The sequence below is a fragment of the Eulemur rufifrons genome, chromosome 2, assembly GCF_041146395.1.
Source record: "Eulemur rufifrons isolate Redbay chromosome 2, OSU_ERuf_1, whole genome shotgun sequence".
NCBI lineage: Eukaryota > Metazoa > Chordata > Mammalia > Primates > Lemuridae > Eulemur > Eulemur rufifrons.
The window spans coordinates 81,894,380-81,921,541 of record NC_090984.1 but is presented as its reverse complement, the minus strand read 5'-3'; the positions used below and the strand labels follow the sequence as shown (position 1 = coordinate 81,921,541).

General features: G+C 39.9%; 1 protein-coding gene across 4 annotated transcripts in view; it reads left to right on the top strand.

The window, feature by feature from the left end:
• NIN (ninein) overlaps positions 1-27,162 on the top strand; it is a 93,573-nt gene that overhangs the window by 48,370 nt on the left and 18,041 nt on the right. For 3 of the 4 annotated variants that reach the window (XM_069486848.1, XM_069486858.1, XM_069486867.1), the window contains 15 exons: positions 2,635-2,781; positions 3,285-3,452; positions 3,956-4,092; positions 4,426-4,566; positions 4,838-5,012; positions 7,961-8,071; positions 8,441-8,530; positions 10,833-10,971; positions 12,841-12,962; positions 14,064-14,569; positions 15,500-17,641; positions 18,923-19,048; positions 19,157-19,226; positions 21,397-21,612; positions 24,301-24,414. In XM_069486848.1, coding sequence (XP_069342949.1) covers positions 2,635-2,781; positions 3,285-3,452; positions 3,956-4,092; positions 4,426-4,566; positions 4,838-5,012; positions 7,961-8,071; positions 8,441-8,530; positions 10,833-10,971; positions 12,841-12,962; positions 14,064-14,569; positions 15,500-17,641; positions 18,923-19,048; positions 19,157-19,226; positions 21,397-21,612; positions 24,301-24,414 — 4,404 coding nt within the window. The remainder of the gene's footprint in view (positions 1-2,634; positions 2,782-3,284; positions 3,453-3,955; positions 4,093-4,425; positions 4,567-4,837; positions 5,013-7,960; positions 8,072-8,440; positions 8,531-10,832; positions 10,972-12,840; positions 12,963-14,063; positions 14,570-15,499; positions 17,642-18,922; positions 19,049-19,156; positions 19,227-21,396; positions 21,613-24,300; positions 24,415-27,162) is intronic. The other variant, XM_069486876.1, reaches the window with a different exon arrangement.

Here is a 27,162-nt window from a genome sequence, read left to right as displayed (position 1 = left end):
TGTCTTAAAACTATCCTGCCTCGGCCGGGCGCGGTGGCTCACGCCTGTAATCCTAGCACTCTGGGAGGCCGAGGTGGGCGGATCGCTTGAGCTCAGGAGTTCGAGACCAGCCTGAGCAAGAGCGAGACCCCATCTCTACTAAAAATAGAAAGAAATTATATAGACAGCTAAAAATATATATAGAAAAAATTAGCCGGGCATGGTGGTGCATGTCTGTAGTCCCAGCTACTCGGGAGGCTGAGACAGGAGGATCGCTTGAGCTCAGGAGTTTGAGGTTGCTGTGAGCTAGGCTGATGCCACGGCACTCACTCTAGCCTGGGCAACAGAGTGAGACTCTGTCTCCAAAAAAAAAAAAAAAAACAAAACTATCCTGCCTCATTCATTTACATCACTTTCCGGCCTCTCTGGGTATTTGGGTTTGTGATCCCTATTCTAGAGCATTATTTCCCACCTTACACATCAGAAAACCAGCCAACCCTAGACCTGGCCCATGTGTCACAGGGAGTGAGAATGTCCTCCGTGTTCTAGAGGCAGCTCTTGCTCAGAGGGTAGGGGTCTCCCGGTTGCCCATTTTGCCTGCATTCTTTTCTGCCTCACCCTGCCCATCCACCCTGTTCTGAATCTACACCCTTTTATTCACCGCTTGCCCACTCCCCCATCTGAAATAACTGGCAGGGCCCACCTGCTCCACCACCTTGAATGGGCCAGTTGATGGGTGTTTAGGCCATCTGGCAGCTGTGCACTGATTTGGCCGAGGTCATAAGGTCAGGCAGTGTGGCTCTAATGTTAGAGCCAAACTGTTAGCTTATTTAACTTCAATCAGCACACCTGGATTTTACCGTAACTTCTAGTTTGATGGTCCCGAAAGCCTTGTCCTCTAGGGGAGTGCTGTTTTGGTTGATAAGAAGAAGAAAGAGAAGCAGAGGGATCTTGGCAACCTCAGAATCTTGCCCCAAATACCTTTCCATTGATTTGACCACAACATTCTCTGTTAAGAACTATTGCTTCTTCCAAAGATTTCTACTCTTTGGAATGGTTTTCTTGTTTCCGAGTTCTCTCTAGATGAAGTAGTATAAAAGCAAGAATGGAAACAGACCTTTCCTATTGAGTGTAATTGGAAAAAAGCATTTGAGATGAAACAGCTGCCTCAGGCACTTACATGAATAAAATCAACAATTATGAGATGACATAGATCCTAGCAATAGTCCAGATTTATGGAATAAATATTAAAAATTTGAGACTGTGTTAAGAGAATTGAGGCCTCTGTTAGAATGGGCCCAATCGTAGGCTCTAATGCCACAAGAGTGAATTTGTTGCTTATTCTGTCTCCTTGCTACTCAATGGCATGGGCGTCACCCTGGAGCTTGTTATAAATGGGAGTCTCAGGCCCCACCGCTAGACTTACTATGTCCAAGTCTGCATTCTAACAAGATAGCCAAGTGATTTCTATTTCGTACATTGGAGGCATGATTCTATAGAAAAATTTAATCCCCCCAGATAAAGAGAATCCGACTGCCAGTGAGAGGTGTTTGTCTTTCCTCCCTGTTGCGTGATACTCATTGCACCATTCCCCTGCCCACTCCTCTCTGGAGCTAGGGAACAACCCCATTCCAGGGAAGCCTCTAGATGGGGCAGTAGCCCAGTCTCTCCTTCCCCTGTTATATGTTAGGGGCCACTTGATTATTGTCAGGGGGCGCAAAATAGCCAGTCAAACTGTCTTGTCTTTACATCTCTCAGAACCCTTCTATTACACTCACGTAAAATCCTTCTCACCCAATCTTGGTTTCTCTTGTGCATTAAAACAAAAACCCAATACATGCAGTGTTGTTCTAAGTAAGGTTCTAAACCCCAAGTTATGGGTTTCAGACCCAAACTCTTAGATCATTACAATCTGTCTAAGACCAAATTCTGCTGTGCTACCATACCAACTTAGCAAAATACTACTTAGAGTCACCACAGTGTAGAGCCATTATGAATATCCAACTAATTTCTATGGTTATGATACTAGGAAGCTATATATTTTTTAATTTTTTCTTTTTGAGACAGGATCTCCCTCTGTTGCCTGGGCTATAGTGCAGTGGTGCCATCATAGCTCACTACAACTTTAAATTCCTGGGCTTAAGCAATCCTCCTGCCTTAGCCTCCCCAGTAGCTAAGACTACAAGCATGCACCACCATGCCCAGCTACATTTTCTATTTTTTGTAGAGACAGGGTCTCACTGTGTTGCTCAGGTTTGTCTTGAACTCCTAGCTTTAAGTGATCCTCCTGCCTCTGCCTCCCAGAGTGCTAGGATTACAGACGTGAGCCACTGCACCCAGCCAATTTTTTTATTTGTAAGAATAATGTGTAGCAATATTAAAGATTATCTGTTGTAGGAGCATGAGTAAAAAACAGTTAATTGCTAAATTGCATAGGATTATGAAGATGTTGAAAATGGACATTGTATGAAGGAGGAGCACATATCGTTACTGGAAAGGGAAATAAATTCAGTGAAATGCAAATAAAGGGACATAATTATATTTCTGGATTCCTAGGATCAACAGCAGTACTGATTTCTATTGGCCAGAAATATACTTTGGGCCTTGTGTTATTTTGAGTGAAGTATTTAAAATAATGTGGTTACTGTGTTCTAGATGCTTGAGGAAGTATTCCATAATCTTGATCCCGATGGTACAATGAGTGTGGAAGATTTTTTCTATGGTTTGTTTAAAAATGGAAAATCCCTTACACCATCGGCATCTACTCCATACAGACAACTGAAGAGACATCTCTCCATGCAGGTGAGAAACTAACAGGAAATGCTTCCTTTGTGAGTAAATGTTAGAACTCATTTGAATAATTTCTAATGAATTGATCTGATGTCTGAAGCAAAATACTAAGGAAAGCAAGCAAAGCAAAGGAAGAATAAGAATGACTAAACCATTAGAAAGGAAAGGTTGGGTTTGAGAAATGACCATAAATTACAGAGTGGGAAGGCCACTAATTATGCCCTTAATGTCAGCTCTGGGTCAAAAGAAACCCGGTGTTAAGTAGAGACATATCTCGTCTATGTCGAAGACCTCTCTGCCAGACAATTGTTTTTGATAAGCTTTATAGGCTTGACGCACTTGGGAACAGAGATCAAAGAGGCTGCATGACTTTCTTTTTTCCCCTGGCTGCGTAAATTAGAGAAACATGTCTTCTGCCCATTGTGGTCAGGACTAACCAGCTTCCGTGTTGACCGACATCTTGTTGAAATGCCTGGAGTCAGGCTAAGCTTGCTCAAGTCTCCTTCTTCTTCCAGTCTTTTGACGAGAGTGGACGACGCACCACCACCCCCTTGGCAATGACGAGTACCACTGGCTTTCGGGTCTTCTCCTGCCTGGACGATGGGATGGGCCACGCGTCTGTGGAGAGAATACTTGACACCTGGCAAGAAGAGGGCATCGAGAACAGCCAGGAGATCCTGAAGGTGAGGGAGCTGTAATAAAATGTGGGAAAAAATGACAAACCATGGAAGGGTTGAAAATTTTCCATTTTTTTTTAAACACTGTCATTTGATTTGATTTCTCCTTGATGGTTCTTCCGTTCACAAGATCTCAGAAGTATGAGGTACCTTCACTTACCCCCTTTAACCAGGAGCCTTTTGCTAAATACTTTCCATGTTTTTAACCCTGAAATTATTGACATGAGAAATGTTCTTTGGTTGGTAAAGATTGGAGCTATACCATTTTGTTAATTTATAGTACCAGATGGTATTAAAAAAAAATACAAATAATCATGCTATACTTTCCTTAGAGAGAACTTAGTTATGTTCTAGATTGGAGATTATTCCTACCCAATCGCTAAATAAATGTGTTCGTCCAATTTCTAGACTATCTTCAGTTCTCTGAGTTTGTATAAACTTCATATTTTCTGCTTTCAGAGTCTAGAACTAGTGATTTGCCTTGAACTTTGCCTTGTTCTGATTTCTAGGCCTTGGATTTCAGCCTTGACGGAAACATCAACTTGACTGAACTGACGCTGGCTCTTGAAAATGAACTTTTGGTCACCAAGAACAGCATTCACCAGGCGGCTCTGGCCAGCTTTAAGGCTGAGATCCGGCATTTGTTGTGAGTTGAGCAGAAGGTTCGCCTGCTCCATTCTGTTTCCTCCTTGTCCAACAAGTCATTCCGAGGCCTTCGAGAAACATTCTGTATTCAAATGTGGCTAATCTTCCATCATCTAACTACTGCAAAATCTTCCTTAAATTGTTGGAAAATGAAGTAGAGCTTAGATTGGCACGTAGGCTTTTGAAGGGAACTGTGGAATGCCTTTATGTTTTGGGAGGGTTTGGGTTGTCTTTGTTTTGTTTTTGTATTGAAGCAAGCCACATGAGAGCTTTCTTGGGTCTACTTGTTGCTTAGAAACAGTTTCCCATTGACTCAGTTTATTTCTGATTCTAGGGAACGAGTTGATCAAGTGGTCAGAGAAAAAGAGAAGCTACGATCAGATCTGGACAAGGCTGAGAAGCTCAAGTCCTTAATGGCCTCAGAGGTGGACGATCACCATGCGGCCATAGAGCGGCGGAATGAGTACAACCTCAGGTGCGACCCCTCCCACCACCCTGGCCCAGGGCAGTGGCACCTGCAGCGGCAGGGCCAGAACAGAGCATGGGGGACGCTGCCAGCCTGCCCGTTTGGCCACACCTGGTTGGAATGATTTAGGTGTGGCCATGCCCTAAGGGAAAGCAGGACACACCAGATATTGGCATAGGGTGGTTACCATCTCTGTGACTCTGTGCTTCCATTTCTGGTGGATCTATACAGAGACCTCTGAGGGACTTGGTGGCAGTTGGTCGGTTTTTCTTGCTCACAGGAAACTGGATGAAGAGTACAAGGAGCGAATAGCAGCCTTGAAGAATGAACTCCGAAAAGAGAGAGAGCAGATCATGCAACAGATGGGCAAGCAGCGGTTAGAACTTGAGCAGGAAATTGAAAAGGCAAAAACAGAAGAGAACTACATCCGGGACCGCCTTGCCCTCTCTTTAAAGGTAATCATCGTATTAGTTCTGTGGTCTGTGTCCCTGCTGGCAACCCCACATGGAAAACTACAGCCTTGTGAGAGGGCAAGTCTGCACCGGGCTCAGTCCAAGAATTCCTGTAAGTTTGCCCAGCTGGGTCATGACCCAGACGTGGCAGGGCCCTGCTAGTGTCTGGATTTCAGGGGGACCCAGGCTTCTGTGTGCCAACAGTGTTGATGAGTATATCTTGTTCTTATCCCGTGCAGGCACATGGGTCCTCAGGGCTGTTTGGTACCTGGCTGACACCCTAGTTCTCAGCTGCTCTTCCAAACCTGCCCCTCACCTTGAAACCCCCTCCTCCTTGCCTGCCGCCCCCATCATTCCCAGCAGATGGCCTTGCCTCTTGCCACACAGAGCCCTGTGTGTGTCTCGTGGCCTCCAAATGTGCCTTTTCTCTCTCATATCCTCCTTTCTTCTTGTGCCTCCATGGAGGAAGTGGTCCTTCTCTTTACTGGACTGTGACACCATCCAGTGTGTGCAGGGGCTCTGGAGTCAGGCTGCCTGCTTCGGATCTGGGAACCACCACTTCCTGGGAAACCTTGAGCAGGTCACTCAGCCTGGTTCCTAATGTGCAAAATTGGCACCATAATAATATCTACCCTATAGCATCGATGTGGGGACCAAATGCCACATTGCATACATCCATGGTGTCTGGAAAGTAATGAGTACATATGAAATGCTTGCTACTGTTGCTATTATGAAAGGTTCCTGAAATGCCGCCACATATCAAAAACTAATTATCACTCCCTAACCATCCAACTGCTTCATCTCCGGAATGTTCTCCCTAATCAGCATCATCACCATATGCTATAAGTCCCAGAAGCTGAAATCCTCAGTTGTCATCGCTTGTCAGTCTCTAAGTGGCATTGATGCTCCAAGACGCCTCTCAGATTTATCCCCTTCCTCTCTCTGTCTCCCCAGCCTCTGATTAGGTTCAGAATTCATCAGGATTTCTCAGCTGGTTAATGTGCACCCTGAACGGTCCTTTCCTCCCTTTCTCCTGCCCCGGTATGGCTATCAAAGCTACTGTACTAAAGACCAGTTACAATCAAGTTGTTACTCTTTGCAAAAAAAATAAGCCCGAGTGTGTTAGTAGTCAACACCCTTAAAAGGGGGTTTGTCCCCATACCTTTTAAACCTTAGCTCCTACGGCAACGCCCAGTGTTTGTTGTCCTGTCACCACCCCCCTCACTTCTCTCAGGTCCTTGGGTGGGGGGGGCGCAGAGCACTTTTATGCTCCTTCACTGCTTTCCCCAGCACTGCAGGCCAAATTACTTTTTCATTCCCATTACATTTACTTTTTTCTTGCCAGAAGACGGGACATTTCCTGTTGGGTCATAGATAGTTGTATCCACATCTGTCCCCCTCCTGGAGGTCAGTAACAGTATCCGATTCATCAGTTTCCAAAGCAACCAGCACAGTGCCTGATACACAGAGATCACTCCATATTATTTTAGCATCTAAATTTAGATATACTTTGAAAGGTTAGAGTTATAGAATTGGCATTTTAGGGGAAGGTTGTATTTTTTTAAATACTTCATGTACATTCTTTTTTATTCTATGTGGTCGTATGGGAGTGTGAACTAGAATATATTAAAAATATACTGGCTCTGTGTTCTTTTGGCAAAGTGTACTTTGAAAATAATGTTCTTCCAATCAGCCTTTAACGGTGGAGAAGAAAATATGTCAAATGGCATGTCTCTTTGTGTATGTTTTAACAAATGTGGGTGGAAATCTTTCTAAAAAGTACTACATATACAGATCCTTTTAAATGGAAAAAAATCTTCTGTGGGTTTCATTTGATGGGTTAGTACATGATAATAACTTAAACATATACAAATTATGAGCAACTTACATGTGTAGCTTTTATATCTTGAAACCAAAATAAATTTATAGATTAAATATAAACCAAACTATAATATCAGTACATTGATTTTACAGTTACTCTACTTTTTTTTTTTTTTTTTTTTTGAGACAGAGTCTCACTCTGTTGCCCAGGCTAGAGTGAGTGCCGTGGCGTCAGCCTAGCTCACAGCAACCTCAAACTCCTGAACTCAAGCGATCCTCCTGTCTCAGCCTCCCGAGTAGCTGGGACTACAGGCATGCGCCACCATGCCCGGCTAATTTTTTCTATATATATTTTTAGCTGTCCATATAATTTCTTTCTATTTTTAGTAGAGATGGGGGTCTCGCTCTTGCTCAGGCTGGTCTCGAACTCCTGAGCTCAAACAATCCGCCCACCTCGGCCTCCCAGAGTGCTAGGATTACAGGCGTGAGCCACCGCGCCCGGCCAGTTACTCTACTTTTTGTACTCTCTTTGACTTCTCTTTTGCAGGCAGCTGAACAAGGTACTTTGTAACCAGTTTTATTTGACAATACTGAATATTGAGAATATTTTCATGTTATTAAATATTCTATACAATGCTGTCTAATATATACTGCAAGCCACATATGCAATTTCAAATTTGCAAATAGCCACGTTATAAGGTAAAAAGAAACAAGTGAAATTAATTTCAAATCATTTTATTTAATCCAATATCTCCAAGACATTATCATTTTAACATGTAATCAGTGTACAAAAATTATTACTGAGCTATTTTACATTTTTGTGCTATTTGAAATCTGGTGTGTATTTTATATTTACAGCACATTTTAGTTGTTCCAGACATATTTCAAGTGCTCAGTATCCACACGTGGCTGCAAGTGCTACCATATTGGACAGCACAGTTCTGAGGATCAAAAAGAAGGCAAACTTTGTTTTTAGTATAAGATAGAACTTTTTTCTCCTCTGATCTATTACAGATTTCAAGATGGACAACTTTTCTTAATCTAGAGCACTGATTTACACCATATATAAAACAGTACAATTTGCTTATTTCTTAACCTGTACCACATTTAATTTCCCCAAATTTCTTCAGGAAAACAGTCGTCTGGAAAATGAGCTTCTGGAAAATGCAGAGAAGTTGGCAGAGTATGAGAATCTGACAAACAAACTTCAGAAAAATTTGGAAAATGTGTTAGCAGAAAAGGTAAATCTGTTTGAATCTGATGTCCTGATAGGTAGCCCGAGGTGTAGTTTACACTAAAGAGCAGAAGCAATGCCACAAAGAACATTTTTATTGGGGAATTGTTTGGGCAGCTTTTGCAGGGATATAATTTAGTAGGTGGGTTATGATGGAAAACATTGCGTGGCACTGAGAAACGATCCCTGCCTTGGTTGAGCACATCACTTCAGAATGTTCTCCCTGTCATCCAGTTGGTGGTGTTTCTGCTTAAATGTCACATTCCTTTCATTCTCCAGAGACTGGGTGAACACCAGAAACTGGGGCCTTTGCTATGTTTTAGGTCAAAGAAGGGCACTCGGGAAAAATGACAGCTTTGCCCTTTTCCCCTTCCAGTTTGGTGACCTCGATCCCAGCAGTGCCGAGTTCTTTCTGCAAGAAGAGAGGCTGACACAGATGAGAAATGAGTACGAGCAGCAGTGCAGGGTGAGTGGACGAAGAGAATGGAGTAAGTGCAGGAGCACTGGATTCAGAGCCATGTGACCCATAAGCAAATCACTTAATCTGTGGGCCTCTATTCCTCATCTATAGAATGGCAACAGTAAGAGTGCCCACTGCACAGGGTTGTGAAGACCCAGTGAGTGAATGTAGCGGAAGTTCTTAGAGCAGAGCGAGGGCTATAGTCAGCACTTAGACAAATGTTAGCTGTTAATGTTATTATTCAATATCCTGAAACTATAGGGAATCAAGCAGTCTGCACTTAAGTCTGCTTCCTCTAGGCCGGAAATTGCTAGTATTTAGAGGAAAGTATGCTTTTATTCTGAGTGGAGGAATATGTGGTCATGTTGATGTGTTTATTCCAAAATTAGCTTTTCCTGATTGATCATTGCAGACCTCATCTGATGTGATTTGGTTTTGTCCTGTTTTTTCCTTTTTCTGAATACATTTCTTATACTGTTTATTTACAAAATGCAAATGAAGCAGGAACCCCTCAAATTTTTAGCTAGTAAACCATTCCCAATTCTTACCAGGAGAGACACAAACTTTCATATAAATATTATAAGAGGAATCTGATTTGGAAAAAAAATTAACTCCCCTAAGCTTAGGAATTTGGGTTTTTGTTTTTTTTTTCTTAAACCAAAAACACTTGTTTATTTTAACAAGGTTAAGTATAACTGAGTTCTAACTGCTTTAGATAAAAATTTTAATTGTGCAGAGATGAAGAAAACAATCATGAAGTTACCTTCTCAGGAAAGATATGTGCACATTTGAGAAAAAATAAAATATTTCTTCTGCTTTTATAATTAAGTTTTAGCTCTTGGTTCTAATCAAGTAGAGATGTTTTCTTTAAATGTCTTTACATTTAATGAATTCATCAGTAAAATCTGTCAACTCTACCTCCCAAAATTCCCAGTTCAATCCACTTCTGTTAACAGCTGTATATACCATATATTTTACCCATTTAAAGTGTACAATTCAATCTTTTATTATTCACAGAATTGTGCAACTGTCACCACATTCGATTTTAGAACATTTTTATCACCCCAAAAAGAAACCCTTGTTCCACTTAGCCGTAATCTCTCCTATGCTCCCCGGCCCTAGGCAACTACTAATCTACTTTCTGTCTCTACAGATTTGGCTATTCTTTGCATTTTGTATACATGGAATTATATATGTGGTCCTTTGTGACTGGCTTCCTTCACTTAGCATAATGTTTTTTAAGTTCATCCATGCTATAGCATTAATCAGTACTTTATTCCTTTTTATGGCTGAATAATACGCTACATTTTGTTTATCTAGTCATCAGTTAATAGACATTTGGGGTTAGAGGTTATTATGAATAATGCTGCTATGAAAATTTGTGTGCAAGTTTTTTTTGTTTTGTTTGAGACAGAGTCTCACTCTATCACCCCGGCTAGAGTACAGTGGTGTCATCATAGCTCACAGCAACCCCATCTCCTGGGCTCAAGCAATCCTCCTGCCTTAAATTCCTGAGCAGCTGGGACTACAGGTGCATACCACCACACCTGACTAATTTTTCCTATTTCTAGGTAGAAACTGGTCTCATTTTTGCTCAGGCTGGTCTCAAATTCCTGGCCTCAAACAATCTTCCTGCCTCGGCCTCCCAGAGTGCTAGGATTACAGGCATGAGCCACCACGCCTGGCCCGTGTGCAAGTTTTTGTGTGGACATGTGTTTTCATTTCTCTTAGATAAATACCTAGGAGAATTGCTGGGTTATATAGTAACTCTATGTGTAATCTTTTGAGGAACTGCCAAACTTCTTCCAAAGTGGTTTGTACCATTTTATGTACATTCCTACTGGTATGAGAGTTCTCATTTCTCCACATCTTCACCAATAGTCGTTATTGTATGTCATTTTGATTTTAGCCGTCCTTGTGGTTGGGAAGTGGTATCTCATTATGGTTTCAATTTGCATGTCCATGATAGCGAATGATGTTGAGTATCTTTTTATGTGCTTATTGGTCATTTGTATATCTTCTTTACAGAAATATCTACTCAGATCATTTGCCCATTTTCTTAATTCAGTTCTTTGTCTTTTCATTATTGAGTTGTAATAGTCTTTATATATCTTAGTTACAAGTGCATCAGATACATAATTTGCAAAACTTTTCTCCATTCTGTGGGTTGTCTTTTTGCATTCCTTGATGGTGTCCTTTGAAGCACAAATTTTTTTTTTTTTTTTTTGATCATGTCCAATGTATTTTGTTGTTGTTGCTTATGTTTTTGGTGTCACATCTAAGACCTGTGTTGGTTTTTAAACCCCAGGTATTACAAGACCAAGTGGATGAACTCCAGTCTGAGCTGGAAGAATATCGTTCACAAGGCAAAGTGTTCAGGCTTCCTCTGAAGAACTCGCTGTCAGAAGAACTTGATGTTAATAGCGGTGGCATTGAGGCCGACCAGGGTAAACACATTCACACACCATCTGAAAAGGCTTTAGTTAAAGCATTCAACCTTTGTTTTTAAAACCTTGGTTGAATATAAATTTGCAAAAATTTGGCAACCTTAAAAAAAAAAAGACTTTGGCAATACTCTTTTTCTTGAGTTACTTCATTTGTGGTCTGGTTTTTCATTTGTCCTTGAAGTCTTTATGAGAATATTTCCATCTGATTTTGATATGTATCAACAAAGGAATGGAAAAATCAAACCACAAGGGTATTTGCTTTGTTTAAAAAATAAACAAAAATCTGGCCACAAATCTGGGAATCCAGGCCTTCAGAGTGTTAGAATTCAGACGCTGAGCTATTGCTGAGTCCTCCCTTTCTGAGCGGGCCTTGCTGGTATGAGGTTGGTTTTGGAGAACGGGCCGGCCAGCAACCTCAGAAGCCATAGCTGGCTTGCTTGTGCTGGCTGCGCCCAATGTCTGCATTGCCTCTGCAAACAACAAATAGAATAAATAAGCGTTGGTGGCCTGTGCCTTTGAGGAAAAGTTTGAGTGGCAAAGTTGGGCAGCGGAGTTGTCAGGGAACCCTCTCACATTCACTGTCCGCTCTTTCCCTCCCTCCTCATAGCCGGCCTCTTTTCCTGGGTGTGTTGAGCTTGAATTTCAGAAAGAGCTCCTAGTCAATTTTTCTGTTATAAATAGCTTTCCCCACTGCTACTTGGGATGGGAGTATGGTTCTTACAAAGGTTATTTATTCTGCCTCCCTGCTCCCCCCAACCTACTTGCCGTAGAATGAGTAAGGGATGCAGTAGGGGAGAGGAAGCGGACTCAAGACCTCTCCTCTGATTCCTGGCTCACTTTAGTCTAAGGATCTGAAAATATTTATCTCAGCAGCTTCTCTGGGCTTCTACATAGATGACCAAGTGTGGAGGGTGCTCCTCACAGGTACATGAAGCTGCACTATCGTGGGGTGCCTTACACCCCGGGTGTTACTTCTCAGCTGGGAATATGCCCTATTGTAAGAAGAGAAAGCCCAGAGCAAGACTGTCTATCCCAGCTGCTAGACCTATACCCAAGAAGAGTCTCTTTGTCCCATCTGCCTGTGTATCCACACATGAAAAGCTATTTTGGGTCCCCCTGCCCTAAGAGATTTCTGCATAGTATTAGACATAATCTTTTTGTCTGTGTACTGGCTCAGTCCCCAACCCACGCTTCAAACTTCAGTGTCCTCCTCAGTCATCATGGCAGTTGCAGAGCTGAACTCATGGATAGTTGAGAATTTCACCCCCACCCCCCAAACACACAAACTGTCTATATCCAGGTTCCTAAATTATGCACTATTTTTTTAATTTCACCTGATAATTTCAGATGGGGATCCACCCACACTCCAGGAAATTCATAGGACAGTAGCCAGTCTTCTGAATGTTTAATGATGGGTTGGTTGTCTTGACCCATGAAATTAACTCCTCAAGGCATAGTGGCAAGTGTGCTGGCCCTACATTCCCCTGTCACATTGCCCCTCTGCTTATTTGTCATTTGTCTTTTTTGGGTGGCTAGACGTCTGGTTGGTTTGACTAAACTACCTCATGTTATTACCTCAACTTGCAGCATTTTCATTAAGATGAGGTCACATTTAAGCAACTATTTTCACACCTACCCCAACCTGTTCAAAAAGATGGATTCTGCTGAGGTTTGGTACACTGCCTGTACATGAAAGAATCTGTTCACCTCCATTTCCTTCCCTTGACTTCTGTTATTTCCTAGTAGATCACATCTGTAGCAATTCAGGCTAAAGATTATTCCTTAGCTGAACTGGATGTGTCTCCTCAGTTGCCAGATTATGTTATTGAAGGAACCTGCTGCAAGATCAGTGGGTCCCGTGTGTTTCAGGGCTTGGTTCTGAAGAATGCAATCCATCGAACATGAGCATTGAGGCAGAGCTCGTCATCGAACAGATGAAAGAACAGCATCACAGGGACTTATGTTGCCTCAGACTGGAGCTGGAAGATAAAGTAAGTCCTTGCTGCCGAGCCAGTTCTCAAGTTACTTGGAGCTCTGACAGCCTTTTGCGTGTAGGCCATTCCCAATTCTTTTTTCTCGGAGAGCAGCACTTTCTATGCATTTCCTCTCATGTCTGGTGGCTTCCAGGAACCCACTTCCTCAGGATGGTTTTATAGGCTGAGAGTAAGGCCTTTTCCTACTCAGAGAGAGTTTCTCCAAAATTTACTACCTTCAGCCCTGGCAAGCATGGAACCTGAAGCTTTAAGTCCATTATATTATTTCCAACTTGTTTAAAAAAAAATCTTAATAAAACCAAAAAGCCCGTTGATGTTATATTACCTAGTGAATTAGGTACAAGTCCTGAACCTTGGCCTCCAAACCCTTCACCATGGGGCTTCAACTCACATTTCCAATCTTCTCTTTCCCCATCCATTTGCGTTATCGTAGCCTCCAGCCACACTGGGTAGTTCCTCATTGTCCATCTTTTGCTCATACTATTATAGACTATGCTATTACTATTTCTTTCTGCCTCTTGAAAGTCTGCTTACCCTTCAGAGTTTATATCAGCTGCTACCTGGTGCATGAAGCCATTCCTGAATTTCCCCAACCAAATGTGATTTTTCCATCCTTTGAATCCCTGGGTTACATTGTAGCTCCTTTTTCTGTACCTTTTCCCTTGTATGTTGTGCCTTGTAGTGTACTTGGAGTTGTATCCACATCTGGCCTGGTTTCTACTCAATGGCAGGGACTATGTCTACCCAGCTTTATGTTCCCATGAGGCCTGCAAATACCTGATAGGTGTTCAGTAAATATTTGAATTTAATTAAATATTTTAAGACTCTAACTTTGCAGTTAAAAAGGATGTGTGGGAGTCCGCTCAGTTCTTAGTAGAGTTCTTCAGAAACTAATAAAATTCAACCAGTTAAAAAAGAAAAGCAAACCATGCCTGCCTTAAATATCTTGCTTAAAATGTTTTGAATTGTTGCTTTAAAACAAAATGAGGAAACCGAGGAATGTCTTACAGGAAAGAAAAAGTACTTGCTGCCCCTGTTACTTCCCTTTCCATGGCCTTGAGTTGAATGACCTTGTGGTGGGTCCCTCTCTGACTTCAGGTGCGCCATTACGAAAAGCAGCTGGATGAAACTGTGGTCACCTGTGAAAAGGAGCGGGAGCACATGAAGCAAAGGCATGAGGATGAAATACACACCTTGGAAAAACAAATAAGTGACCTTAAAAATGAAATTGCGGAACTGCAGGGGCAGGCAGTAGTGCTCCAGGAGGCACACCACAAGACCACCCGCAGGCTCGAGGAGGAGAAAAAACAGCTGCAGATGAAGATTGAGGAAGAAAAGACTCACATGCAGGAGAAGCTGAGGCTAGAACATGAGAAGGAGCTCAAGGTTAGACTGGCGCAGGCGGAGGAAGGCTTTGAGCGGGAGAGGGAGGGACTCCTTCAGAGTAGCACCTGGACAGATGAGAAGGTGCGAGGCGTGACTCAGGAACTAGAGCGATTTCACCAGGAGCAGCTGGCCAGCCTGGTGGAGAAGCACTCTCTTGAGAAAGAGGAGTTGAGAAAAGAGCTCTTGGAAAAGCACCAAAGGGAACTTCAAGAGGGAAGGTAAGAAAGTTGGGAGAAATGGAATAGCCTGGGACGCTGTATCTCAGGGCATCAGAAGTCCCAGTCAGTTAAGGAGACTTGGGAAAATCAGATAGAATAGTAGCCCATTGATTTATTAGATTCTTTTAAAAATTTTTGACCGGTTTTGCCATTGTTTTGACATAAGCCTACCCTAGGGTTATTGAAATTGTTTTTGTTTTTAAAAGAGGAAAGTATTCCTTGTGCTAAGATTGATTGTACCTCATAAAGCTCCAGGTCAGGATAAGATGATCCCAAATGTGGTTCCTTCCTAGTTCAATCCTATTGCTTTCTGAGAAGAGCTATTTATAAGATGGATTCTGAGCAAAGTTACATTTCCTCTCAGAGTTATAAAATAGCACCTTGTGCTCACCTTCCTCATGTGAAATCCCAGGTGCATTTGAAGGCCTTGGTACTTCACACCCTGATCAACTTGGTTCTACTTTATTAAATAAGAAGCAACAGCAGAATGCATTTGTCAATATGTGTGGTTTACGTGCCTAATATCCTGTAAAGCATGCTTAGGTAAAATGAAAGGATGTTATATTCCCCAAGTTAGGGGTTAGGTTAATAGGCATTTGATCATTTATTGTGAAATACCAGTTTAAGTGTTCCATTTAAAATCCATAAACAAAGACATCCAAGAATATGCCAAAGAGTTTGGTTTCTAAAATTTCCCTCCAACTACAGAGAAAGGTAAATCCTTTAAATCAATTATGGCTGCTAGTCTTAGCTCTCAGAAATGAGATTCCTTTCCAGTACAAATGAATCACATAGGAATAAGTTATGACCACTTTGAGAAAGTATTTCAATTGTTTGCTTAGCAGCCTCCTCTGTGCACAGAAAAATGTTTTTTGTTTGCTTACAAAGTTGGTGGCAGTTTCAGTAATGCTGTATGTTGACTACATTTAGGGAAAAAATGGAAACAGAGTGTAATAGAAGAACCTCTCAAATAGAAGCCCAGTTTCAGGCTGACTGTCAGAAAGTCACTGAGAGATGTGAAAGTGCTCTGCAAAGCCTGGAGGGACGCTACCGCCAAGAGCTGGAGGACCTTATGGAACAGCAACACGAGGAGAAATCCCAGTGGGAGTTTGAGAAGGATGAGCTCACCCAGGAGTGTGCAGAGGCTCAGGAGCAGCTTAAAGAGACCCTTCAGAGAGAGAAAGCAACTTCTCTGGTCCTGACCCAGGAGAGAGAGATGCTAGAGAAAACATACAAAGAACATTTGAACAGCATGGTCGTCGAGAGAGAGCAGCTGCTCCAAGACCTGGAAGATCTAAGAAATGTGTCCGAAAGCCAGCAAAGCCTGCTGTCTGGCCAGATACTTGAGCTGAAGAGCAGTCACGAGAGAGAACTGAGGGACTGTGAGCAGGTCCTCTGCCAGGCAGGGGCCTCAGAGCAGCTGGCCAGCCAGCGGCTTGAAAGGCTTGAAATGGAACGTGACCAGGAAAGGCAGGAAATGATGTCCAAGCTTCTGGCCGTGGAGAGCATCCACAAAGTGACCTGTGAGAAAGCAGATCGAGAGAGGGCTGAGATGAACACAGAAATCTCCAGGCTTCAGAATATAATCAAGGAAATGCAGCAGGTGGCATCTCCTCTCTCCAGACTTCAGAGTGGCTGCCAGGCGGTGGGAGGGGAGGACATGGAAGGCAATGGAGACATGTCCCTGCTTCAGCAAGGGGAGCAGCTATTGGAAGAAAATGGAGATGTCCTCTTAAGCCTGCAGAGAGCTCATGAACGAGCAGTGAAGGAAAATGTGAAAATGGCTACAGAAATTTCTAGATTGCGACAAAGGCTGCAAATATTAGAGCCAGGGTCAGTGATGTCTTCTTGTTTAGATGAGCCAACTACTGAGTTTTTTGGGAATTCTGCAGAACAAACAGAGCTGTTGTTACTGCAAAACCAAATGAAGCGAGTAGAAGATGCAACCACAAGGTGCATCCTAAGTGACCTGCAAGACAGTGAGGGCCGAGACGTAAGAAGTACGGGGACGAGCTCTGATCGGAAACAAGAGGTCAAAATAGAGGAATCAGAGGCTTCAATAGAGAGTTTTTCTGAGCTTGAAAATAGTGAAGAGACCAGGACTGAAAGCTGGGACCTGAAGAATCAGATTAGTCAGCTCCAGGAACAACTAATGATCTTACGCAAAGACTGCGATCGAGCTTCTGAAAAGAAACAGGATCTGCTTTTTGATGTTTCTGTGCTAAAAAAGAAGCTAAAGATGCTTGAGAGAATCCCTGAGGCTTCTCCCAAGTATAAGTTGTTATATGAAGACGCTAGTAGGGAAAATGACTGCCTCCAGGAAGAGCTGAGAATGATGGAGACACGCTACGATGAGGCACTGGAAAATAACAAAGAGCTCACCGCTGAAGTTTTCAGGCTGCAGGATGAGCTAAAGAAAGTGGAGGAAGTGACAGAAACATTCCTTAGCCTGGAAAGGAGTTATGATGAGGTCAAAACAGAAAATGAGGAGCTGAATGTTCTAGTTTTGAGACTGCAGAGAAAGATTGAGAAGCTGCAGGAAAGAGCAGCCCAACAATGTGACTGCTTCTCCCCATGGGAAGCTCGTTTAGATAATCTGGAAGTCAAACCTCATGAAAAGATACTTGAACTCAATCAGACACTGGAAGAGTGTATGCCCAAGGTTGTGAGTGTACACCATATTATAGAAGAGTGTAAACAAGAAAAGCAGTACCTTGAGCAGGGGAATACAGGGCTCTTGGAAAATGGAAAAGCATATGAAATTGCCTGGTTACATGGAACAATTCAGACACACCAAGAAAAGCCAAGAGTACAGAATCAAGTAATACTGGAGGAAAACACTACTCTCCGAGGCATTCAAGAGAAACATTTTCAGTGTCAGGTCACAATAGCGGAGTTAGAACTGGAGAAAAAAAAGCTACAGGAGCTGACTAGAAAGTTGAGGGAGAGAGTCACTACTTTAGTTAACCAAAAAGATATACCTTCTCAAGGAGAGGAGGAAGAGCTGAAGGCAATGATGCATGACTTGCAAATCACATGCAGTGAGATGCAGCAAAAAGTTGAACTTCTGAGGTAATGTATGTACCTTCTAGACTTCACGAATCCCGCAGAGCACCTCACCAAAGCTAACTTCTGCTGCTTGCTATGCCTAGAGAAACTAACCCATTAGTCTTCCAGAAGAGAGCAGTACTCTAGACTTCCTTCTGCTTCTGTGTCATATTAACAAATAAAATAACCTTGCATAGGAAACATTCCCTTACTCTGTAGCAAATAAATGTTGTTCATATGGGGTGTCAGAGTTCACAATGGCGAGTATTTGCATCATTGATGTACATCTTTAACTTTTTTCTAGCACTTCATTTGGATGGATAGAATTTTTTTTTTTTTTTTTGCTTAATGTTACTTTTCTCATTTTGATGAAACATGTTATATGAGAATGAGTGCCTTTTGTATATTATTAACTCACTTGGTAGATAAGTAATACCTTCTTATAGTAATATAGAGAAAATGTTGTTTTGTGGCTTATAGTTTTACACTTATCACTTGAAGTACATGCTGATAGCCTATAGACAATGGAAATTTACCTTAGAACATGTAAGTTTGAGAAGCTACCAGATTCTAATAAATATGTTGGAGAATAAAGACAAAAGTGGAACTAATTTGAACCACTCCTTACTTCACTTTATAAAATACGATTGCATAGTCTTCTAGCAAATTTGGTTTTTCAAAAAAAAAAAAAAAAACTTGTAAAATATATTGTGTCTGAAATATCTTAGTGCTACGAAACAAAATTATTTAATTCTTGATGTAGTTTTTCCTCTTCTCACTTCAGACCATTTTTTAGTTCTAAAAATCAGGATATAATGAGATGAATAAAATCATGAAGTAAACATTAATGTACATATTTCAGTGGGCCCTTTGATTTATGTAGTGAATTTTCTTTCTCTGGGTACCCAGGGCCCTAAAACTAAAGCTAATATAGCTTAGTGATGTGGCTTGTGTCCATTCAGAGCAGGCAGGACTTGAGACTGAGATTAAATGAAGTCGTTTCTCAAAGCAGTGTACTTGCCATTGGGGAATCAACAACCAGAGTGGGCATTGAGTCTCGAGTCGCCATGCTCAAGTTTGTTAGCTACACTTCCCTAACGTCTTTTAGTGAAATTCTTACTTCCCCAAAGAAATTCGTCAATATGTCATAATTTGATTTCCAAGTACTAAGAGACTACTAATTTAGACTTCTCTTTTTAACTGGCATGGAATACTCGTCTTATTGGAAGTTACTAGAAAATATTTTCCAAAGATGCCAGATGACTGCCTTGTTGTAACTATTTTTTAAAAATCTCTGTGCTTCAGATATGAATCTGAAAAGCTTCAAGAGGAAAATTCTATTTTGAGAAATGAAATTACTACTTTAAATGAAGAAGATAGCATTTCTAACCTGAAATTAGGGAAATTAAATGGATCTCAGGAAGAAATGTGGTAAGACATATACTTAAATTTTCTTAAGACATTTTTGCAAGGACTAAAACTATTTTACTTCAACTTTTAAAGCCTAACTCTTCAATTTTATTTTCATCATTTCTTTAGGCAAAAAATAGAAACTGTAAAACAAGAAAAAGCAGCAGTTCAGAAGATGGTTGAAAATTTAAAGAAACAGGTAAAGAAATACTTAATATTTCCCAATATTTCTTTAGTATGAAATTTTCTTTTTTTATTTGAAATTTATAAATTTACAGCATATGCTACTAGAATAACATGTAGCTAATGATGATAAGGTTGTAAATTCTGAGCTTGAAAATGGCAACTCACCTCATTCTAACTCTACAGTAGGTTCCTGTTTTTGAGAAATAATATATTAGTCTAGATGCTAAGTTCCCCCCCGCCCCCAGGGCTTTAATAATTAGGATTTATTTTTATTTTTTATTTCTTTTTTTATGCTGATGGAACATTTTAATCATTACAGAAAGATGAGTCATTCGATAAGTTGTTAAAATGACTGGCTTTCCTTTTTTTTCCAATTTATTTATTTATTTTCTTTTTTAATTTCAGAATATTATGGGGGTACAAGCATTTTGGTTACATATAATGCCCTTGCATCACCCATGCCACAGCTACAAGCGTGCTCATCCCCCTTACAGTATGCTCCACACCCATTTGTTGTGAATTTTCCCATTCCCGCCACCTCCCTCCCACTTGCCCGGCACCCGATGAATATTACTTCCATGTGAGCACCTAAGTGTTGACCAGTTAGTACCAATTTGATGGCGAGTACATGTGGTGCTTGTTTTTCCATTCTTGTGATACTTCACTTCGAAGGATGGGCTCTAGCTCCGCCCAGGATAATATAAGAGGTGTTAGATCACCACTGTTTTTTATGGTCGAGTAGTATTCCATGGTGTACATATACCACATTTTATTAAGCCACTCATATATTGATGGGCAATTGGGTTGTTTCCACATCTTTGCAATTGTGAATGGTGCTGCCATAAACATTTAGACCCTAAGTTTTTCATACAAGCTTTATAATCAGTGGGGATAATGAGGTGATATCTCTAAAACCATACCTATGAAATACTAGCTCTAGCCCTTGTGTTGTTTTAGTTAATGTTAGCCCTCCCATTCTCCTCACAGTTATTGAAAGGACAAAGTTAAGGACAGAATTTCACCAACATAGAATGTCAGTTAATCAGCATATGATTTCACAGAAGTATGATTTATTCAGATAGCTTGTACCATTCGATGCTCAATTTGCATAGTCTTACAACATGCAGTTGTAAAAAGGGAAGGCCATTTTAGAATCTATCTGAAACAATCCAAAGACAAGGACATACTATTGAGAGAGAGTATTTTTGGTACTTGGAATAGACAAGGCGTTAACATCCAAAATATATTTCAGACTGTTAGAAATAAATGGCAAAACCCAGTTGAAAAGTAGGCAATTGATATGAATGTTCAAGTCACGGGAAAAAAAAAAAAGAATACAACATATACAAGATGGTTAGCCTCATTAGTGATTAGGGAAGTGCAAATTAAATGAGTCTCTTTTTTTTTAACCTATTGAATTAGCAAAAAGTAAAGATTGATATCATCAAGTGTTAAAAAGGGTATGAGGAAACGAGTGTACTCATACATTATTGATAGGATTGTAAGATGGTAGCACTGCAGGGAAGACATTTGGGAGCTATCTATCAAAATGGTAATGTATGTGCAGACCTTCTAACCCAGCAACCCTATTTCTAAAAAAAAATCCTAAATACAAAATGCTACCATATGTAAATGGATTTTCCAGAAGATCATTTTGTTTCTTCCTAATTAAAAGATAAAATGATTTAAAAAAAAAATAACCTATATGTCTATCAATGTGGGAATGGATAAATGCATTATAGAATATCCTACAGCCACTAAAAAAATAGAGCATATGGTGGTTTCTGAACACACTGACTTGGAAAGATAAGAGTAAGATGTTATAAGTGAAAAAAAGCAGGCTGTTCAAAAATGAAATGATCCAATTTTTTTGCTAAGAAGAAAAAAAGAATCTCTGTGTATACGGGTTTTGTACATGCATAGAAATGAATGACCTGGAGGGATACGTATCCAGCTGTGGACAGTGGGCCCTTTGTGGAGTGGGGTTAAACTGAGTGTCTCACTTCTTCATCCACTTCTGAATTGCCTGAATTTGTAATAATGAGTACGTAGTATTTGTTATGAAAATATATTTTTAAAACTTACTATCCATATAGAGAAGGAAAAAACAATTACATCTCTAAATCTGTTTTTTATCACAAGTAGGGTAACAAGATTTTAAAACTTATTTCAATTTTAATTAGATTTCAGAATTAAAAATCAAAAACCAACATTTGGATTTAGAAAATACAGAACTTAGCCAAAAGAACTCTCAAAATCAGGAAGAATTGCAAGAACTTAATCAACGTCTGAGAGAAATGCTATGCCAGAGGGAAGAAGGGCCAGGAAGTAGTACATTCAAGGAATGGGAGCAAGAAAAGTCTCATCTGAAAGAAGAACTGGAACACTGTAAAGTGCAGGTATGTCTGTAGCCACCCCATAGCTTTTTGGGGGGAAATCCCAAGAAATAGAAGAAATGCTTGTGTTAGATTTCTTATACATAAAGCCTTAATAATTAAAACAGTGTGACAATGGCACATGAATAGACAAATAGGTAAGTGGAATAGAAAGTCTAAAATTAGACCTAAATACAAATGGAAACTTAGTACATAAAAACCACTGGGGTAAAGATAGACCTTTTAATAAATGGTGCCTGGATAACTAGGTAGACATTTGGAAATAGATAACATTAACATTAGATCCATATTTCCTACTAGACACAAAGATAAGCTTCAATTGGATTAGGAGCCTAAATATAAAAAATAAAACTATAAAAGTACTAGAAGAAAACATGGGTTAATTTGTCTTTAACTGTTGTATAAAAGAAAGGCTTTCTAACTATGACTCAAAAACCAGAGGCAATAAAAGAAAAAATTGATTATATTTTGAAAGAACTTTATATGTCAAAAAGATACTATAAACAAAGTTAAAAGACAATGGACAAACTAGGAGAAAATATTTACAACATGTACCACAGAGAGAAGTGCTAACATCCCTACTATAGCAAAATGGGAAAAACATATGAACAAATAATTCATCAAAAAAAAAAAAAAAAGGCCTTCAAACCTATGAAAAAAATGTTCAGAATCACTCATAATTAGAGAAACACAAATTAAAACAACACTGATATATAATTTGTTACCTGTAAGACTGGTAACAGTTTAAAAATATGAACATATTCTGTTGGCAAGGCTTTGGGGAAACACTTTCATACATTGCTGGGGAGATACAAACTGATACTATCTTTGTGGAGGTAAATTTGACAATACCTAACAAAATTCCATATGTACTTACCTTTTGCGCCAGCAATTTCACTTGTAAGAATCTACCCTAAAGATATGCCTCCAACAGCATGGAAATTCATATGCACAGGGTTAGTCACTGAAGCATTCTTTGTAATTGCAAAATAGTGGAAACAACCTAGTGCTCATGCATAGGACAGTGGGTGAATAAATGTGGTGGGTACGTTCACACTGTGAAGTACTACTATGCAGCTGTTTTAAAAAAGAAAAAGAAAGATCCCTATTTATATGAAATGATCTCCAGGATATACTTTTTTTTTTTTCAGGATATACTTTTTAAGTGAAAAAAGAAAGCTCAAAAGAGTAGCTGTAGTACACCTCTGTGCATGTAAGAAAGAAGGGAACATTAGAAAGTACACGTGTCTATCCATTTGTGCAAAAGAAATGCAAGAATGATAAAAACCAGAACTAATGAAGGCAAGAGTGAAAAATATGAAACAGAGGAACGTAGTAAAAGGGATAAGGAAGGCGATGACACTTTTCCAAGTTTATCTCTTGTATAGCTCTGACTCTTAGAACCATAGTCATGTTTCACATATTCTTCCTATACTCCCAAAATAAGTGCATGAGTAAAACCAATCAATATGGTGGGAAGAGGGGGGTACAAATAGGGAACACAAACACAAACAAACAAACTATATTATAAATGGATAATATAACCACACTGGGGAAGAAAGAAAGAAGTAATTTGAAAATTAGTATCTTGACTGGATACTGTCCAGGCTGAAGAGAAAATGAACTGTGTATAAATGCTTTAATAATCTAGTCAGTAAATGTGATTCTCATAGGAGTATAGGTAATTCTGAAACTACTTTGTGTATACTAGAACGAATAAGTAAATATAGGCTAGACAATAAGAACTGGCATTTCTCATCAGTGGAGAAGGAAGTTGCAAGTAGAAAGTAGGGAATGCTAAGATGAACCCTCTGATGTTGGATTGGGATCTGAAATATTAGTTTAAACTTATGGTATATGTGTATACACACAGAGCTAGATAGATACAGAAATACAGATGTGTGTCTATGCATGGAATATCCTGATCTTGGTTTCTAAACACCACTTTTCTATAAAAGGAACTAGGGTTCCTTGGAAAAATGATTAATTCCAGGGCTGGGGCAGAGCAAATACAAGGTGAGCCTGGAATATCTCATGGTACCAAAAGGAAAAATGTACTCAAAGAAGAAAGATGGGACATGTCAAAAGGATACAGGCCCGCAACCTGAAGGAGCTCCTAATGGAGAAAGCTGGAACAATTTAAATAAATAATGATGGTATAGAATAAAATAAGTGTAATCATAAAACACATGTAATAAATATCTGTGAATCCATGTTGCTATAAATAATTGATTGAATAAATGGAGAAACAATAGCTCTTTCTTACAGAATTCCAATTAATGTAGAAAGAAATATGGAAATTAAAAAAAAAATCATCATTAGGGAAACACCCTAGTAATAAGTTGTAAACAGAATGCATTGATAGATATTAAAATTAATAAGCAGAAGTCTGAGGAGAACAGGATTATGCATAGTTCCAAAGTATCTTCCCCAAGAGAAAGATAATAACTTTACATTGGAGAATCATGCAAAAACTACCTGAGAAATCATATTCATGCCATTTAAGCAGAAAGTCTTTTAAAAGATTGCTGAGGTGAGTTCTGCTGAGTGTAAGAAAAAATGGTCACAAAACAGTGTGTCACTGAATTTATATTATTATTTCCTTAATATCGCCCTTTTTTTGTGGACCTTGTAAAGTTCCCCAGCCTAAATGAATGTGACTGTTATTTGACTTTTTAATTTTTCTCTCAGTCCTCCGCTTTAGTGTCTTCTCTGGAGGCGGAACTTTCCGAAGTTAAAATACAAACCCATATTGTGGAACAGGAAAACCTCCTTCTCAAAGATGAACTGGAGAAAATGAAACAAGTAAGGCTGTGTGCAGCTTGGGGGGTTCACAGAACAGTATGTACTCGATGGTCTAGTGTTTGCAGCCACCAGCTGTCCTCTGTACTGAGTCCCATCAACTAGCTTATTGCTGGGTCAAGTTGAGGGCTTAACATGTTTGTAAGGTCCTATTGCTAATTCTTCTAGATGTGTAACTTATATACGTTGTAGACTTTAAAATTCTATTGCTACAAATGAATCCCAACCACTTCAATTTAAAAAAAAATCATTGTTTTACTTTCTCCCATCCAGGTGATAAAGTAACATAAATTTATCTAAAAAGAGGGTGACTTTCTTGCTCATAACTTTCATAATTCTGTTCACTCTTGATTGGTGAGACGTAGGTAAAGCTGGTCCCTCTTATGCCTTTTTCTTTGCTTTTTTTGAGACGGACTCTCACTCTGTTGCCCTTGCTGGAGTGCAGTGGTGTCATCATAGCTCACTGCAACCTCAAACTCCTGGTCTCAAGTGATCCTCCTGCTTCAGCCTCCTGAGTAGCCGGCACTACAGGCATGTGCCACCACATCCAGCTGATTTTTCTAATTTTTTGTAGAGATGGGGTTTTCGCTCTTGCTCAGGGTGGTCTTGAATGCCAGACCTCAAGCAATCCTCCTGCCTTGGCCTCCCAAAGTGCTAGGAATTACAGGTGTGGGCCACCGCACCGTGCCTTTATGCCTTTTTCTCATATCAAGTATGAGACGTCTATTTAAGGCAGAAGAGTAAATTCTGCCTTATGGGATGCAGTCTCACTTATGAATTTGGCTTTTAGAAGCCTATTTCAAAGTTTCAAACAAGGGCTTAATTTTAAGTATGAAAAAGAGCTCACATTAAACATTATGTCCTAAACATTGTTCTATTTTATTCTTAATTAATTTTCAATATGTTCAGGAAGATTTCAACTGAATCCTAATTTTTATAGTAAGAGAATTTAGTTCCATTTTATTTTATTTGCTTCACCATCAGGTTAATATTATGGTACCTATAGATTATAAAATTCTCTTTCTTGCATTTATCTGTCCAGCCTGTAAGCATAAAGCCGTCCTTCCCTGAATGCTGAAACATTGAGTCTGTACCATCTAGTGTTATGTTTGTATTGATCTCTAATTGACTCATATAAGTCTTGCTTTCCTAATAGGATTATAAAACTCTTTCAGGGTATTTGTGTCTTTCATAATGCCTAGTATAGTACTGGTACCCAAGGGGTGCTTTATAAGAACCTTTTCAAGTCAAATACTGCTATGCAAAGTATTAATATATCTGTTCTGCTATAACTGGAGAAGCTGTCTGTCCTGTATAAACATAACAGAAGTTAAAACTCAAAGCGCCTTTCTGTGGTGTATAAGTATTCTAAGGCTGTTGTTACCAAGTTTATCCTAATTACATGGGCATCCTTTTTCCCTTTACTTTTTGAAAGCCTGTCTGTTGTTCAACCTTTAAGATGTTAATGGTTGGTTCCAAATCTGTAGCATGGGAAATGTGTGCTTTGTGACTTTGCTAAGCCAGAGAACAGAAGAAAAAGAGCAGAATTAGGAGAAAAATAACATGATGAGGACATCATTCAGCACATTTTTATTACATATTTTTTTCCAAAGGAGTTGGTTTAAATAGCGAGATGGAAAAACACTGAGTCCTGTCTGCCTTGGTAGGAAGTTGTTTCATCAGCAGCTGGACTCTTTTGGATCCCAAGAGTAGGTTAGTGTCAGCCCATCATTGCTGCCCTATAGCTCGGACTGAGAAAGCACGTGCCACTCCATATGATATCGTGATTCGCAGTTCACAAAGCATTTTTACGTGTATTATCTTTTGCACTAAAAAAAGAAAGAAATAGCATCAACAGAAGTTACACACCAGTCTGTAGACACCAAAAATGGTATTGAGTTTTATGAGTGTTTGGGAGTGGGGAGGCAAGGCAATGGGTAAAGGAGAAAGTTCTTTATTAAACCAATGCTCAGGTACTTTAAAACACATTTTCCTACATCCTTCTGACTTGTACAGATCTTTAAGACATATGCTAGATTTGTTGCCAGCTGAAGACAAGATTCAACCCTTAAAGTCTATTTTGTCATATTATTCCCAAAGCTAAATGTAAAAGAACTTCAGGTGGGAAGTAGAAAGATGGCCATAAGATCATAATGAAATGGAAGAAAGTTAAAAACTTATAAACCATGGGAAAGGATTTAAGAAGTATAAGAAACAATCAGTCTCTTTAAAGCAGTTGTCCTCAGCAGGGTTGAGGGTGACGATTGCTCCCCTACCCTGGGACATTATCTGGCCCAAAATGTCAATAATACCAATATAAATGCTGAAAAGGAACAAAAGTAGTCTTTGGTTTGTCTTAATTTTATAAAAGTAGAGAGGGAACAGCCAGTGTGTGTCCACACCAGCAACATCTTACTGGAAGTCAACTTAGGCCTCTTCCGAAGGGAAGAGCACATGGAACATGCTGAAAAACTAATAGTTTTATCTTTAAACTTGCCCTTGTAGTTGTTACCTTGTATGTGGCTCATGCCAACTCGGAAGTCTTAACTGAGACTAAAATACTTTTCTGGTTAAAAAAGCATGAGAAAAATGTCATAAGCTACATGCATACAAGTTAAATTGGTGACAGAATGGCAGTATGTCATTTTACCTTCAGGAGCTAGGATCATTATTTAATAATGAGTGGTTGAGTCTGAGCAGATAGTTCAGCAGTCAGTTGGGGAGCAGAGAGAAACCAGCAGTGAACATTTT